At 32.1% G+C, this 18,178-nt stretch overlaps 1 protein-coding gene across 5 annotated transcripts in view; it reads right to left on the bottom strand.

Moving 5' to 3' along the window:
• The window catches only part of LOC148600216 (uncharacterized), an 82,225-nt gene that overhangs the window by 24,577 nt on the left and 39,470 nt on the right, over positions 1 to 18,178 (bottom strand). The window contains exons 14-24 of one of the 5 annotated variants that reach the window (XM_088557738.1): positions 16,186 to 18,162; positions 13,080 to 13,178; positions 12,235 to 12,360; positions 10,570 to 10,716; positions 8,932 to 9,897; positions 6,993 to 7,129; positions 6,367 to 6,450; positions 5,724 to 5,820; positions 4,316 to 4,534; positions 3,256 to 3,297; positions 459 to 811 (exon numbers count right to left, since the gene is read on the bottom strand). In XM_088557738.1, coding sequence (XP_088413864.1) covers positions 459 to 811; positions 3,256 to 3,297; positions 4,316 to 4,534; positions 5,724 to 5,820; positions 6,367 to 6,450; positions 6,993 to 7,129; positions 8,932 to 9,897; positions 10,570 to 10,716; positions 12,235 to 12,360; positions 13,080 to 13,178; positions 16,186 to 18,162 — 4,247 coding nt within the window. Of the gene's footprint in view, positions 1 to 458; positions 812 to 3,255; positions 3,298 to 4,315; positions 4,535 to 5,723; positions 5,821 to 6,366; positions 6,451 to 6,992; positions 7,130 to 8,931; positions 9,898 to 10,569; positions 10,717 to 12,234; positions 12,361 to 13,079; positions 13,179 to 14,507; positions 14,667 to 16,185; positions 18,163 to 18,178 lie in introns of all 5 variants that reach the window. The other 4 variants (XM_088557739.1, XM_088557741.1, XM_088557742.1 and 1 more) reach the window with 4 other exon arrangements.

The following is an 18,178-nucleotide window of genomic DNA, read 5'->3' as shown; positions in this document are numbered from 1 at the left end:
TGTAATGCATTCTGGAGCTTTTGTTGCATTTCACCATATCTATTCCTTTTCCACTGTAAGCTTTTAAATTCATTCAATGCATTGGAAACTACAAAAAACAACACACACACATACACATTTAAGGTTTTATGGAGATAAACCTAGGGTAAGGGACATAACTCTTGAAATCAGTGATATGTTTGTATCAAATTCAATTTCATCAAAGCCTTTCAAGCTTTCATTTGAAACAGAATGAAATCAATTCAAGTTACTTTGATGATTACATGAGATTGATGTAAAATGCTGAATACAAACCTTCCAATGTTTTGTAAGAGTTGTGCCCCTTACCCAAAATCTACCTCCTTAAGGTATCTATCACTTTTGCTTACACTGAAGATTTTGTTATTTCAATTACTTAATCAATTGTTATCAATTAATTGTTTTTTGGTTTCTGTCAACAAACATTATATTTATGCAACCTTTTCAACTTCTGCTAATGCCTTCTTAAATTCATCTTCTGGTTCTTCAACCTCTCCATCCTCTGACCTTTGACCTGACCTCTGTGATTTATGGTCATCCTGTTCATCCTCTTCTACAATAGATTCACCCAGTATGGAAGGAGGCTGAGATTTACCTCCTTTTTCTGATGATTTCTCAGAGGATGCTTTGTCAGACAATTTGCCAGACTTAGATCTACTAGAGTGTGTTTTAGCTGATCCAACCTTTGACCCAGAATCTGAGGTTTTGCCACCATAATTAATCACTTCAAACTCGCCAATGTCAGCATTAGACTGTCTGTCAGTAGGTATGGAGCCTGCTTGTTTCTGGCCATCTAGAAAGCAATTAGGGAACACATAGCAGCATTATAACACACCACACAAAGCAACCACAACCAGCAAGTTGATCATATGAAGGGTATTTATTTAATTAACAAAAAAAGTTTTGTGCATAAACAACAAGATCACTTACAGTTCACAAATTAATGTGATGTTTTATTTTTGTGACAAATTGGACCAGTATGTAATTATGGAACTCGGATTACATATGTGGTATCTACTGTATCTTTGTATTGAAGAATTTTTGAAATTTATTTTTGTCCTTTGATTAATTACAATATAAATGATGAACCAATTCATTTACAGTACCGACAATTTCATGTCTCAATATGATCAACCTTCCATCAATCAGCAATTTCAAAGCAGCAGCCTTTATTAACATATTTCAACATTACACGAGTAAAATACACATGTACCAATCTACTTACTTCTAGAATGGTTACATCTTTATATTATTGTATAATTTATACATTTTATCTCATAATGATTTTCCTTCAAATTTTAATATGGATAAAATGCTGACATGACATTCTGTACTTTCTAATTATGATTGAAAAGAAAAAAAAAACTATTGACGAACTTAAAACTTTTACATTCCAAAACATTAATGCATGGTATCTTAAATACTTACAAAAAACTCACATTGACTTGATTTTATTTTCACATAGAATTACGATGCTATGAAATACAATGATATCAGACTTCATATTAGTTAAAAAATAATTTCTAATAGACAAAGGAAATCCATATCAACCTCAGCCTACAGCTCTGGCCAATATCAATGTATTTGGTCCATAAAATCTTTTATTGACATCTACAAAATTATTTGCTAAAAATTCATATATACTTTTAGGATAGAAAATCAGATTTAAAATTTCAAATGCACAGCAAATCAAACAGACAAAAAACACACTACAACTATATATGTAAGTTTGATTCAAACATGAAACTTTTTAATAGAAAAATTATAGTAAGAAAAAAGCAAAATATACTATTTATACATTTTTTAAACCATAATTGAAGGCTACAAAAAGATACATAGCTTGCACAAGGGAAAAAGAGATAGACTGTGTACATGCCAATAAATTTGCATATGAGCCGGGGAAATTATTTCATTTGCATAATAAAAATGTGCAGAAGAACAATTATTAAAATTTTCTTTCAGTTCATTTACTTGTAAAAGATGTTTTTCAAATGAATTATAAAAATAAAATTAAGGAGGTAGACCTAGGGTAAGGGGCATAACTCATGAAATCAGTGATATCTTTACATGATACTCAATTTCACCAAAACCTCTCAAACTTTAGTTTGAAACAGAATAAAATCAATCCAAGTTAATTAGATGCTTACTTAAGATTGATGTAAAATGCTGAATACAAACGTTGCAATGATTTTTAAGGGTTGTGTCCCTTATCCTAGGTCTACCTCCATAAACAAGCAAATCAAAATTAGCAAAAAGCACAAAAACACCCACTTAGTGGTAGCATTGAAGATTATAAAGGTAGGCCTCAGACACTGGATAAAGGTTTTATAACACAATATGTCTATCACAAAGGGAAACTGCACAGGTGGGAATATAATTGGAAAAAGGAAGGCAAATTTCAACTTAAGGCTATTTCAGAAGTTAAAATATCACACTAAATGAATTTACTGTAACAATGAATATCCAGAGTTAAGAAACTTAATAACATTTTCCAAGACATCAATTGTCGATTTAACATTAAATACATGTGTTACAAATGTTTATCATGAAAATTTTCTTAAACTATCATGATAAACATTTGTAACACATGTATTTGATGTTTAAATGAATCAATGTATGCAATCATAGTCTACTGTAATATAGGCATAAAGATTGCCAGCCATTTTTTTAATAACTTATACTGAAATCAAATTTCTGATAGCGAGCTTTATAGAGAAAGTCTTAGTTGTCCTGTCTTTGGTCATGTGACCAAGAAGGATTCCTAAGACATCTGGTAGTACTATGGATTATAATACATGTAATGGTGGCAAACAAATTTCTGCAGTACTTTTTATACCAAATCTGATATGGCTATCACATTTGCCAACTTTTTTGTCATGTTATAAGGGTGTCAATGCAAAAACCAGGCAGTGGGTGGCACATGACAAATTTTGTTTTCAAAAAAATTGCATCTATTTCATATTGAAATGCATCCTTTTTCAAAGAAAAATAAATTACATAGAATGCATTGAAATTTATTTAAGAAAGGGAGATAACTCTTTTTGAGCAAAATTTACCTTAAAAATGACTTATTTCTTTAGTTTAAGGCAAGTGAAAAGTATCCTTTCACTTTTGAATGATTTTCTAAAAAATTCAAATTCTAATTGATTACAGATAATAGAAAGAGAAAATATCTACTTTAAAGGCTATCATGGAATTAACATCTATCACTTAGAACTAGTTTCATTTTTAACATACATGTGATAGAGATTTGCTCTTCTGACCTCAATATTCCACTGACTGGAAAACAAAACAGGTGGTTAACATTTATTACTGTGCATAAATTGGATTTTAAGTAGCACCCCAGTTAAGAATCATGCAAAATGTGGTACATGGTACGAAAGCTTGTATTTTTTTTGTTTTTTTTGTTTTAATTATCATAATAAACAGAAAATAACACATGGCTTTTCATATAAACATTGTTCTTAGGAGATAAAACTTATATAGAATGTACTGTAGAATTCCAAAATTAAGGGAGATAACTCTGTAAATGAGACTTAGGTCTCACTAACCACTTCCGGGTCAAATGGCCACCCCCCTATGTAGTACCAAAAACACACTGAACCTAGACATATGCGTTGTAAGTGCATTATTTGTGTGTATTATGGTTAAAAGTAGTCAAAATAAAGCTGAGAATGTGTACTTTAAAATCATATATGTAATTAACTACAAAAGTGTATGAATATTGTTTACATGTGTGAGTAATTTGCCTCCATGCTGTCAGTTAGCAGAACAAGTAAAAATGTGGATTTTCAGTATTATTTATTCAAGTAAATTTTGTGAAGAATTTCTACTATCATCGTACCATTTGCATAATGATTTTGGAAGCCTTATTTTCCAAGCTTCGCAACGGTATGCAGCTTTAAGATGTCGTTTGTCCTGGGAATTCACAGTGAGACTTTGAAAATTACTTTTTTAACATGTAAAGTAATGGAAACGTTAGAAGTGGTTAGTGAGACCTTAAATACCATTGGAACTATTGGGTTTTACATGTGGATTATCTCTCAAGAGCAAACCAATTGGAATGAATAATTATACATTTCATCAAAAAGACCTATAATAAAACTTAATCAGAAAAATAAAAATGTGTAGCCTTTTTTTGGGAGCATATCACATATTACAGAATTTGCATGATTCTTACAAAGACTACTACTTAATTAGAAAATAAAAGACAATTTAAAAGTAAATATAAAGGAATAATTGCATGGAACAGAATCACCATAGACAAAAATATTCAGGCAATCTAGTGTATACATACTCTTAGCAACAGGTACATAAATATGACCTTCTTTGACCCCTCCCATGGCAGCTGACATCTGACTGCGAGATCTAACAATATTTTTTCCAGTTTCCTCATCTTTCACAACCTCTAGATCTTCAGGTGATAGTGAGTTATTTTTGAGTGCCTCAATTAACTCAGGACTGAGTTCAGCATCATCAGGTATAACTGGGATAGATTCTCCATCAGTGTTTGATACTGTAATCAGATAAATCATTTCATTATTGGAAGCAATTTATTTTCAATTATTTTGAGAGCACCAAATTTTTATGAAATTATATCTTTGCAAAAATATTGTCATAAATGACTTCCATTGTAAAAAATATGTAATTTTATTCATAATCTTGAAAATATGTTGTAGCGAACTTTTTCATCACTCTGAATTAAGTCATAAAAACAGGTTGATTTACAAAAGATGGCAGTAAATTTTCTAATGTTCCTTTTGATAATTCATATGAGAAATAAATTCCATAATTTTACTCTCAGACTTTTCCCATCAAAACATTACATTATGCAGACTTTTGATGAAGACAAAGGTGATATCTATATTTCGGTCTGATTATACAATTTCAAGACAAATAGAAATACTTCAGGAAGAGAAGTTTGTGACTGAGAAGATAAAAATGAAGGTTGTACCCAAAAGAGAATCAGCAGACAATATTTCAAAATTATCTGCTTTATCAAGTTTCCAATCTTACTTTCTTTTTTTTATGATATTTTTCTTTTTATGTAAACAACAACTATATAAAATCACATGAGAGCTCTCATTCCCCCCTTTTTTTCAGTGTTCTTAAGTCCCATTAATCTGCAACAAAAAAATCAGATAACAAAGATAGTGTTCTAGGATTTTTCAGAAATTGAGGTTTCCTCGGGAAAATCCATATAAAATCAACTTTCCCACAGTCAATGACTGCTTTCCTAACAAAACAAATCCTTACAGCATATGAAGTTTTGAACTTGCCACGGGAAAGTGTAACTAAGTACCTAACTTTCCCTGACCCAAATTTCACTTGCCCCGGGTAATGGGAAATAGGAATCCTAGAACACTGAAAGAGCAGACATTAGTTTATCATAAGAGGTCATGCAAAGAGTAATCAAGGGAACCAAGGTTATAGCGGTAATCAAAAGAATGTAATCCAGGGACAAAGACCAGACATGGAAAACAGACATACACAGCAAAGAACATAAAGTAACTAAAATCATACATACAAAGTAACAAAAGTAAATGAGCAACTCAGACTCCACTAAAAACTGGGAGCATGGACCAGGTGCATCGGTAGGGTAAGCGTCCTCTGCTTTTCTAGAAACACCCGCCGAGTTGCTCATAAAAAGATTGGCATTTAAAACTTGCCAGTGAAAATCAGTTCTGTGGTATAAAGAAACTTACATGCTGTTTGAAGTTTTTCTTTGATGAGGTCTCTGTATTCTCCTGCTGTGGGTCCGGCACTCTTACGGCCATTTCCTGCTGCAGACTTTAGGGCAACCTTGTAAAACAGTGATATGACATTAACTTTTGTCTTAAATTACATCAATAGGCATCAGTACACAAATAAAACTTTTAAAAATCATCAGTCAATTCTATATAAACACAGCTCAGTAATGAATGTTATAAAGAAGTCTTTAGATACATTTTGTAACCCAGCAGTATTGTTAAAGCATTCTCAAAGAAATCCACAGCTTTAAAACTGATTACATAAACAATACACACAGCACGTTTTTTTCTTCAAATAGCAGATTATTTAATATCATTAGTAAAATACAAAATATGCACATTAAATATTAACTGCATAAAAGGTAGATTTGGATCAATATATTATTACTGCATATTGTTTTTCATTTCTATTCAAGATGACCACAAAAATCTTCCTGATCTTAAACTGGGCTGACGTCTGCACCAAAGGTTGAGGACAATGTTTACCTTCCATCAAGTTACGACTCTTACAAGATTGAAACCATCAAAGAATCACAGACACAAGGACCAAAACTGGTGCACATTCTCCTTTCATTGACAACATAACAGTATATCTTACTCTATCTCCTTGAACATCCTGTACTGACTGACTCCTAGATATGATACGAGGGGCATTCTTTTCTAACCACAACTCAGCAGCTTGCTATAAATAGTTCACACACAATATACATTTGTACAGCACCCATTTATGAAGAGAGGTGGTTCATATAGATTTGAAAATTTAATTAGATTCAGCATTAATTTTACATCTAAAAATTGAATCCATCATTTTCAAAGCATTTAGTTCAATGATAGTGTTATTATTTTTTTAGTTCAAAGCAAAAAACAAAGCATTCACAGTATGTTAACAATCTCAGCAGTAAAACCTGTCGTCAGTTAGCAGCAGATTAATGATTAGCAAATTCTTTTTGAAAAATGCAACTGATGCAAGAAATACAATCATATATTGTCTAACTTCATATTTTATGGTGAATCTGATTGTTGTTTTATTTCCCTGATTATCTACATTTTTACTTGTTAATTATTGAATAGCCAATAAAATTGGAGGAAAAAAGATGAAAATTAAAAAGTTAAGTTCAGAAAAAATCATATTTTACTATGCAGGAGACATTTTAACAAGAGATTAAATTAAATGAAAATGTTATTATTGAGAAAAAAGGATATTTTCAAAGGGAGGTCACTCACTCTGGCATCCCTCTCTAGGTCCTGACCACTGTCACTTCGACTGAGTGTGGATGCTGCTACATGTCTAGCTGTGTTCTCTAACACATCTATGATATCTTTCTCAGATATCTGTCCTGACTGCATGGATTGTCCAGATCCTAAATACAAGGGTAGGAAAAAATACAGTAAAATGCTTGAAATGAATTGGAAACATTGGACAACCTTACCTTACACCTGAATCATTCCTAAATAAAGTTTAGGATTGGAAACAGCAGAAAGATTGAAACATAAATGAATTAGTAAAGAATACTTCAATCAAGTCTGAAATAGTTGTTGCCATGCTATAAAATAAATGATTAATTACTGAAGCATGCAAAAAGCATATGAAATAAAATTGACATACATTTCCAGTTTATTTGGCTATCATCAAGAAATCAACAACAACAAAAAGTTTTATAAGCAATTTTTGCATCACAATGCATGCATGCATTCAACACAGTTCAACAAAGTTCAATCTCTTGTTTTAAATACTTCTCTGTCTAAGAATCAGGCAAATGTGTATAAAGTGTAGCACATAAAGAAAAAAACATGGATAGTTTATTGCATTATCCAAGTATTTATACCTCATAATCCCTAGAAATAACCATCAAAGTGTTTGTAAACTTTGCCTTTTTAAGATATTGATAGGTCATATATAATTGGTATGCACTATGGAAAAATGGCAGGAAAAATTTCCCACACTATTTACCTGTATAAGCTGAGTAAACAAAATATCTACGTCACAGATGCTACAGGATAAATTTAAATAGCTTTTTTGGTTATTTTCTAGATGTATTGGATACATTTCTTACAAAAAAGAACAAATTGAGAAAAACGATGTACCACACAAAGCCTGATTCTTACACAGAATGGTACTTAAATATCTACTTGGGAATGCACTTCAAAAACAAGCATTTATTTAATCTTTAAAAAAAATTTGTCATACCGGGTTTTAATTACTATTAAAATCTATAACACACCTTTTCCCACTACATATAGCACAGACATAATTTTACGAGATCTACAAACAAAGTGGAAATTGGCAAAATCAGAAGTATATATACAGTAAAAAGAATCGTAATGGTAAAATCCGGACTTGAAATAGCAGAATTTTGATAAAAAGCGAAAAAAAATCATGTCTGATAGCAGCATAACAAGTTATTATGTTTAATTTAGGAAAAAAACTAGCATCAATTCGAGTTCATTTAATGAAAAAAAGTGAAACCGTGTGTATGTAGACATGCAACAATATATGTGACAATACACCATGTGACATATCATGTGACAATACACCATATGACATATCATGTGACATTACACCAATTGTGAAAAAATTCTTAATACTGTGCAGTGAAAAATGTGATGCATGTACAAGATGTGTCAACCCTGTAAATCAAAGATGATATGTGAATAGTTAGAGAATGACTTGTGATTTTGTCCAAGGCATCGTTACTGTGTTACACTCAGATCAGCACCTGCAGTTTAGTCAATTTTCATCTATGTACAACTGGTCTGACTATTATATTACAGGAAAGAAGATAAGAAATATGAAAAGAACTTTTTGACCATTTTTATCTTATTTTAGAATTTATCTTCCACATCATCAAAAGAATATATTTGGCAATATCTCTACAATTTACTAAAAACAAATGAGAATCACACTGAGGACTTATTTTCATTATCATAATTCCATTCTTTTAGTCCAATATAGTCTCCTAAAAATTTGCGAAGGTATTGAATATTTAAATCTTTGGATCATGATGAAAGTTGTTTTTATTATCTTTATACACAATACATAATAAATTTTACATATCTGTGTAACTAACTAGCACACACTTGTCCTACTCTACCATATGGAGACAAAAAGACAGTGAACATTACTGAGTGTACAGTGCTGTGCCCTAGAGTGAACACAGAATACCTTCAAGTTCAGGCTCACTGACAGGTCCTTTCACAGATTGAACTCTTGAACTTTCACCTTCAGGAGCTTGTGACTTGACCTCAAGGTCAGCAGTTTCTGACCTGACACTAGCTTGGGTAGGAGGAGGGGTTAGGATAGGAGGGGAGGGGCTCAAATCCATGCCTTTTGGGCCTGACTCTTGGCCTGACCCAGTCCTTTCACTACCTGGTCTAGAAGGTGCCACTGTGCCAAAAGGAGACTGTGATTGTTCTATGGACTCCTTTGCAGTTGTTAATGATGACTTTGACCTTCTGCTAGTAGCAGATTTGTGACTTGCTGATTTTTGTAGCCCTTCTTCTTTCTCTTCTGATGTATAATCTTTTTCTGAAATAGTTTTCTTTTCCAGACTTTCAGCTGCTTCTGAAGCAGCCTCTCTCTCAGATTCAACCTCTTCTACTGGTTCTACAACTTGGTCACCAGGTGGCACTATATCATTAGGGCTGTGCATACTCTGAATGGATATCTTTGAAAGTCTCCCTTCTCTCCTAGACAAGGAAGCAGCACGACGTTCTAAATCAGACATACTGGATCGTCTTCCTTCATCACCTTTCAAACTCATTCTGCTTCCAGACCTTATATCAATCTGAGAGCTGCTTCTTCTATTTCTGAAACTGGCCCTACTTCCTTGCCTGCTCTGTGGTCCAACACTTGGTGTACCTGTGCTTTTCCTTCTTTGACTTCCTATTTCCTGCTCAAAAACAGTTTCACTGTGGTGAGACATTTCAGACTGTAAGCCTGGCTTTTCATCAATGCTTATTTTGTCTTCAACAACTTGTTCAGTGGGTGTCTCTGGTACTGGAGTGTTATTCATCTTGTCATCAAGAGGAACAGAAATGTGAGAGACTTGTTTCATTGGGCTACTTGGTCCTGATAAACCTTCCTCGGTCTTCTCTGTTGCTCTGCTTAGCGTAAAGTCCTTAGATTGTTCTAAAAGGTAAAGTCAATTGAATATGCTATAGAACCAAAACAGTGCATCAAAGAATACCATCTTTCTTGAAGTTTCAATTATAATTTTTACAGAAAAATATTTTAATGAGTCGGTGAATGATTGATTATGTGATGCTTTGCCATAGTGATTTATCAGAAATAATTCTTTATTTAAAGCATAACTGTAAAAAAGTAATCAAATCATCACTTAAGTCTAATGCACACAATGCATTATATATCACTTTCGTAATCAAAAACATAAAGTAATTTATCAGATAAAATAAAGCACACACACAGAATGAAAATGGTTCTATTATGGATACAAAATATAATATTACTTGATCAATCAATGTTAAAAATTTTATCACATGGGAAAATCAAACACACAGTGAAATTTGTAACAACATAAAAAAGGGGGATAGTCACACCAAACACACACAATGTCAGCCACGAAAAGGGCAACAAAAGTTCTGAGGAAAAAAGAATGAAGCTAGGTAGCTTAAATTTGTCACACACAGTATAGAAAAGAATATATAACCGACCCCAAGTGTGGTAATTCAACATAATATTATTGTTATACACTAAGGAAGGGAGACAACTCAGTGAAGTCAACTCAAGGGGAGATGAGTGAAGCCAATCCAAGGGGAGGTAATAGCCATCACACATGGCTACCTGCTCTCATGAAAGTTCCAGGTAAACTGCTAGCTCTATTCATTTGATGGACAATACCAGCAAATTCAGGATCATTATCTCTCGGCATATAGCTCCAAGAACTCATTGATAAAGTAGCATCAATATCCCCAGCTGTATAATCTATCTCTATAGATAAACATTATGAATCTTCTTTAACATTAATGCACACTTTAACCCTTGAAGTAAGTTCACGAAGGTAAAGTAACCAAACATATATTTATTTAAGTACAATTTTCCTAGACATGACACAAAAGCTCAGGCCTGGGTAACATAAAAAATCTCAAATTGAGATTTTCCTCAATCTTCAAATTCAAGTGATTTGATTGGTTGAAATTTGAGTTGAGGAAGGACCTAAGGAAAATCTCAATTTGAGATTCATTACGAAACTGGGCCCAGGTCTTTCATGAACAATATAAGTATTACCTCTCTATAAGTATTGATTTACTGTAAAGCAGATTTTGTTTATCATAAAGTAAAAACAAAACATTTTGCATATTCTGAAAAACTCCTGAATTTATCAAAATTAAAGAAAGCAGTAAAAACAACAAGACAGTTTTTTTTTTCTTTTTTTTTACTAAAAATATTTTTTGTGATAAAAAAAGGAAAAAAAATCCCAGTCCCAAGGGCCTGTATTTAAAACAAGGAAAAAATCCCTAGACTGATGTAGCTGACTTTTAAAACAATTACATTGTTGCATCATATCTAAAATAAAGTATGAATCAGGTTTCAAAATTAAAGCATGCAACAAACAATATGATTTACATAATGATTTATAAATACTGGTAGTAGAGAACATAATTTTTATAAACATGTAAAGTAAGAGACAACGTCAGTCTTATTTTCATCCAGATTCTTGAATTCAACTTGACACATTCTAAGCAAAATTGGGTAATTAAATATTGAACACTAGCATACACACATAATAATTTCCTCCATGAGCCTTGTCCACACATTTAACATGCACAATAAGCTAATACACAACATGGATTATAAAATCATAATGCCACCCATATAATTGAATTCAAGCAACATTACAACACATAAATATATCATTATTGGTCAATGTAAGAGTCAGGCATTAATTAGTCATTTCATTATGAAACATAAAGTGGAAAATGAAAATTAATATGAAAATCCCTGACAACAGGCAATGGTTGGTTGAGAGTATTAGTTTCTCCAATTATGTAATACGAGTTCCTACCATTGGAGTAATATTTTGGCTGGAAGTAAATTAACTGCTGATAATCTTATTCTTAAAATAAAGTCTACAATTTCTGTAAAGAGAAATCAAATCTTTTAAATGTCTTCAGTCTTTATCAGATTTCTTTCTTTATCTATTTATTTATCTGTTATATTCTAAGGAAGGGAGACAACTCAGTGAAGTCAACTCAAGGGGAGGTAATAGCTTTTAAAAGTCTTTATCTGACAACAGTAAAACGCGTTTTTTTCGGATTCAAAGAAAATTTACAAATTGTAACTAAAAATCATATGAAATGTTTCAAGAAAACATTCCATTAAAATTTTAATTAAAAATGCCTGACTCCTGCATTGATTTATAATTGCTTTTAGCTTTGATATAAAAATAAAGCCCTCCTACCAACGAAGTATGAGCTTAGACATGAAACAGCAATTCTGGGCACAAACCTTCAAAGCCCTCATCTTTAGATGAGGTAGAGAATCGGACAGTCTTATTGGCTGAAGAGGGTTTAGATTTTAGACTTGGCTGTCTAGGAGGTATTGTTACCTTCCTCTGAGGAGGTGGGCGTTTCTCTTCAGTAAAAAAAAAGAAGAATCAGAAAAAGTTAGAAAAAACAGATGAACTTAAATAAAGCTTAGTTGAAGCCTAGAAATTTAGAAACAGATAGAAAAAAAAGCTATCATAAATATCTATAGCGTAAACTCTGCTTAACTCACATTCAGTATTAATGTTTTTATAAGGAATATAAAATTTTCATGCATTTTTAAGATATATATTGCATGCTTTAAACCTGAAGATCACTACCTTCAATACATAAGTTTATCAATCTATAAGTCTACAGCCATGCAAGTTATATAACAACCATATTGGAACTATACAAAAAGAGATATTTGAAAAGGTTCATGCATATTTTCTAAAAATAAAGAAAGAAAAAAAATGAACAAACATATCATTGTTGTCATTTTAAAGAAACTGAAAGAATATTGTAGTATATTTTTTTCTATTTATCAAAAACTGGTTCAAAATATATCAGAATATGAATATGAGCATACTAGAGTATAAAAGAGATATCAAAATGCACTCTGACCATGCTTCTAGTTGTTATTGGAGTCCATGTTGCTCATTTACTTTTTTTGCATTGTACTAATTTATTTGCTTATTTTATGTTCTTTGTTGTGTGTGTGTGTTTTCTATGTCTGGTCTTTGTCCCTGGATTACATTCTTTTGATTTCAGCTAAAATCTTGGTTCCCTTGATTACTCTTACACCTCAATGACCTCAAATTACCATACCTCTTTTGTTGGCATAATTCCTCATATCCTCCCTCTGTACTCTTCGCCTCCTCTTCCATGCATCAGGCTCATCATCAGACTCATAATCACTAATCAAATCTAGTTAAATTAGAAAGTTCAAAGGTCATTATTAGGTTTGTAATCAGACCAAATTCTGATTTAAAGCATAGAAATTAATTCAATCAGAAGCTAAAATAACAGCTTTCTGTAACCGTACTAATTTTCGCTATTTTCACGATGGACAGAAAACTGCAAAAAATAATATCCATGAAATTGATTTTAACACTATTTAATGCCCCAAATTTTTTGAAACAGTGAAAATTTATACCCTGAATATGTTCACCTGATAGAATCCGCAAAAAATTATCAACCGTGAAAATTAATATGTTTACAGTATCTATTGTTTCCTTCATGCAAATCATACATCAGCATCTCCTAAAGCAACCAATAATTATTATGTGCTGATTCTACTGAATGTGATCTTATACATTATACTTCAATCTTCTGCTATGTGAATCATGCAAAATATTTCTCTTATAAGTTTAGGAAAGCCTTGCTTTAGCAGTAATTTAAGTACAAACTTTAATTTATCCCCTTCTGTGTCCTTTTTTTTTATCTATGTTCTCATTGTGTATAAAATAAATGAAAAAGCTGCCTAAATTTATCAAAATATGTATGAACTCTATCAATCATTATTCAAAATATTGACTATATTAAAGCACAGCATATTCCTGATACCAAATTAACCCACAATACCAATGTAATAAAAATATGATTTTATTTGCTTTATCCACAGATGCACTTCTGAAGAGCATGAAATGATGTCATATTCCTTATCCACAATATAATTCTAATGAGTTTGAAATGATTTCATTTACCTCAATGAGATGTGAAACACACTTTAACAATCAACATCAGATTTGGTGTTACCTGATTTATACTTATCAATTAATACATCAGACAAGTTTCTACCTATCGATAGAAGTGGTAAAATATTATAACATTGGAATATTTCTGTCTATGTATTGAGCTTGTTGAAGAAATGGGACACTTGATACACAGGCAAATGTGCCACACATGAGAATCATATGGTTAGCATCATATGATTATCATATGTTTTGGTTTATATATGATTATCACATGATTATCATATGATAATCATATGTTTTCACATACATATGATAACATGTTTTTAAGCCAAAACTAACATATGAGAATCATATGTAGCACATTTGGATGTGTAAACAAAGAAATGCATTAACCTTTTTAAAGATTATAGAAAAAATTAAAAATCAGCCAGGGCTTTAAATATTTAACTGATGGCTAGACTACAGAAACTTGTCTCAGCAACATTTCTTTTTGTTTTTATAAAGAAAAAATGAGACATTTACAATTCAGATTGGAGAACATTTCCATGGCAACTCTTACCTCTACCAAAGTGTCTATTAGCCTCTCCTACATTTTCTATATGATGAAGGAGATCAGGACGTACATGTGCATCAATATGGCCACCCACACTAATGGGCTCTCCATCAGGGCCAATCACTATGCTACCTTTAACTGACCCATCCTCTGGTAAACTACCCGCTAAATAAATAAAACAAACTAAAAATAGCATTCACCCAGCGTGCTCTAAATCTATAAATAAATAAAAACATGCAGTGCAAAAACTAAAAAGAAATGGATTAATTGTAAAAAAAAATGGAATGTTGATAGGGGTTTCCTAAAAGGTAGGGGTAAATTACAAAGGGAGATAATATGGATTCTCCTAAATGGTAGGGGTAAATAACAAAGGGAGATAATATGGATTCTTCTAAAAGGCAGGGGTAAATAACAAAGGGTGATAATATGGATTCTCATATATTATTGCTGAACTTTCAAGCATAATTTAAAATATTTGATGAAATGGTGCAAGGGTAAACCATTGACTTCACTTCGAATATAACCCTTATGCTTTATTCACGAGGAGACTTTATTCCTGCCATTTTCATTAGAAAACTTTTGTCAAAAATGTATTGCTATTTTCAATTAAAACACATGTTTTTTTCCTGCATTAATTCTTAATACTGGTAGTATGTACATCTACATTTCAATAAATTAATTTGAGATAAATACTGTAATCTGATTGGTTAAAATATTTTTGTTATACCTCAATTGATAAAACAAATACTGACACACCTCTATTCAGTTAAATTCAGAGCTACTTTTTTTGGATTTATTTAAGAATAGGCTATGATAAAAATTTTGTCTATTGCAGAATAACATTAATTGTTTATTGCACTTCGTGCAATAAACAATATGCAAATGGAAAATTTATGTTATAGGATTTGTAAGTCTTGTTCTGGTTTCAGTTTCCCTTCCGGAGTTTCTTAAGTTGAACGTATTGAAATCCAATGATCGATCTGTATTGTATTGTTTACTTCCGGGAAATCGAAATGCTGCAATCACAATGCAAAATCTTGTGTTTTATTCTTTTCTTAACATTTTTATTATGTAGAACTAGATATTTGTCATTTTTCATCAATATGTATACACCCAAAAAAAATTTGCTTTTAATATTGAACCCAATAACGTGTTAATGACGAATCTCCATGCATTTGAAAGGTAGACATGGACCCATTCTCATAAAATCACTGAGTCACGTGACGAGACTTACATACCCTATTCTTCAATAGACAAAATTTTTATTATAGCCAATTCTTAACTGTTTCAAATAAAATATTCAACAAGAATCAACTCGATAGTAAATTGAAACATTTGTAAATTCTGGTTTCCTGATAAATCCACCTCTTCCAGTTATAAAACCATTTCACTGTTTCACAATTGAAACAACCTCATCTCAACTACTAACTCAACATCCCTATTGCAATGCTATCTAAGAACAAAAACATAATCTATAAATATACTACATGTACATATTAAAAACCATGTTGAACCAATCAGCTATGACTGAACAAAAAAATTGATAGAATTCCAAAAACTCTACAAAAAAGATCCATCACCAAAGTACAATGATATATGTCTTGAACAAAATTTCTATTTCCCACCTAACAGCAAAAATAAAAAAAATAAAAAACAGCATAAATAGCTACAGTACAATGTTTACTTGATCTTGAATTCTTTAGATTGTCTTTATTTCTCCACTGTATTGCTCTGTAGTCAGATATTACATTTGGAATCCCTTTGGCAAAGTATTGTGTGTAACCTCCCTCTTTCTTTCTACTACCTCTAAGCCATGGTTTTGCTTTATATTTTTGTCCATGTTTTGATTCAAGTTTGCTTCCCTCTTGTAAAACCTGTGTTCCATGTGTCTGACATTCAGCTACTTTGTCAATAGCAGCGTCATAATCCACATCACTTTCCTTCTCTAACAGACTGGTCAGGTAATCGGTGCTGTTAAGGTAATCTGTGCGGTTGATATCTGATGATACACGAGGATTGTCCTGATCATCTAACTGTTGACCTAACCTCTGTTGATCGGAAATATCTGAATGTGCACTTTTTTCATGATCAGGTATTTTTGATTGAAGACTTTGACTTGCTGATTGTTGACTTGAAAGAGTCTGTTTATGGGTATTTGACTGCAGACTTAGAGTAACTTGTTTAAGGATTTTTGACTGTTGATTAAGACTTCCTTGATTATAGAGTTTTGTCTGTCGACTTCGCCTGTTAGGCTTTAAGAAATCAGTCTGTGTACCTACACTGCTTTGACTTACTGGTTTGGAAGCCATCCTATCCTTAAGATTATCAATTTGAAGAGTATAGTCAATACCATCCTCTTTTGAACTTTCTGTCTGTGGGGTATTCTCCTCTTCATTCAAGTCAGAAGTATCCAAAAGATAATTTAAAAATTCTGTCTCCTCATTAAACTCTGGTACCTCAGGGTAAAGTCCGTACATCTTACTATCATCAATTGTCTCTGGCCTTATCTTCAATTTCTGCCTTTCGAATCCTGCAAAAGTTTTTGATTTTCTTAGAGGTTCAAATCTGAAACTGCTTTGAGTTTCTTCATCATTGTTACCAACCTCTAATTTCTTTACTGTGTAGTCGTTCTTCTTAAGATCCTCAAGAGTCAAGGTTGTCCATTCACTGGTGTTTGATGGATTCCAGCTTCCATCCAATGGAATATCTTTTATTTCTGTAGAATTCCGACTTCCAGGTGTGTTAAATTTCTTCCTTGTTGTTGAAGAATCTTTAAATATATCCCTCCTCTTAACTGCCAGATTAGTTTTAATTTTGGTAGTTTTGTTATGCAAAACCTCTTTTATTTCATTATCTTTCAATTGAAGGCTGTTAGTAACTGAACCTTCTTTATTACATGATGAATAACTTTGAAACCTTCTTTTCTTTTCACTTTTAAATTCCACAAATGGATCAACAACATCTATAGCTCTGTTTTCAGGCTGGACTAAATTGGCTTTGTCAGGAACAATAACTCCCTCAGTTGAGGGCCTCTCCATTCCTTCTTTTGGATCCTCCATTAAGACTGACAATCTTCTTTTTCTTTCCATAAAATCAAGTTTAAAGTTAAATGCCCTTTTTCTTCTATCTAGTACATAATTTGGTTCGGGGGGTAAAATAAACATTGATTCATTTCTTTCTGAAGACCACTCAACAAAACTCTTTGATCTCTCTACCCCTTCACCATCATCATCTTTTTCTTCCTTTCTTAAAATTTCTTTTTTCTTTTCATTTTTCTGGTTCAGTGTTGATTGAGTAGTTAGCTGTACATTTCCACCACCACTGCCTTCATCATTAATTGGTACACTTTCCATTTTGGTCTTCTTACTATCGTGCATAGCGGGCAAGATTATTTCTATATAAACTTTTTTCTTTGCTGATTTACTAGGTGGTGGCAAATTTTGTAGTGACATAGCATTAGATGTCAAACACTCTGCCAAGCCAGTTGAATCATTAATTGAAGAGCGTGGATTTGTTTCTATATCAAGTAATGATTCAATATTTTCATGTGACCTTAGAGTAGTATCATGTAACCTCAGAGTAGTATCATGTGACTTGGAAATCTTGCTTGTGTTGTCTTTTGAATTTTGTTTAAGGACTCCCTCCTTATCAGTTATGTCATCTGTAAATTTATTCAA

The sequence above is a fragment of the Perna viridis genome, chromosome 13, assembly GCF_037379345.1.
Source record: "Perna viridis isolate PV_CMFRI_1.1 ecotype Kerala chromosome 13, ASM3737934v1, whole genome shotgun sequence".
Taxonomy (NCBI): Eukaryota; Metazoa; Mollusca; class Bivalvia; order Mytilida; family Mytilidae; genus Perna; species Perna viridis.
Note: the sequence above shows the minus strand (reverse complement) of the source record. Positions and strands in the feature narration are given on the sequence as shown.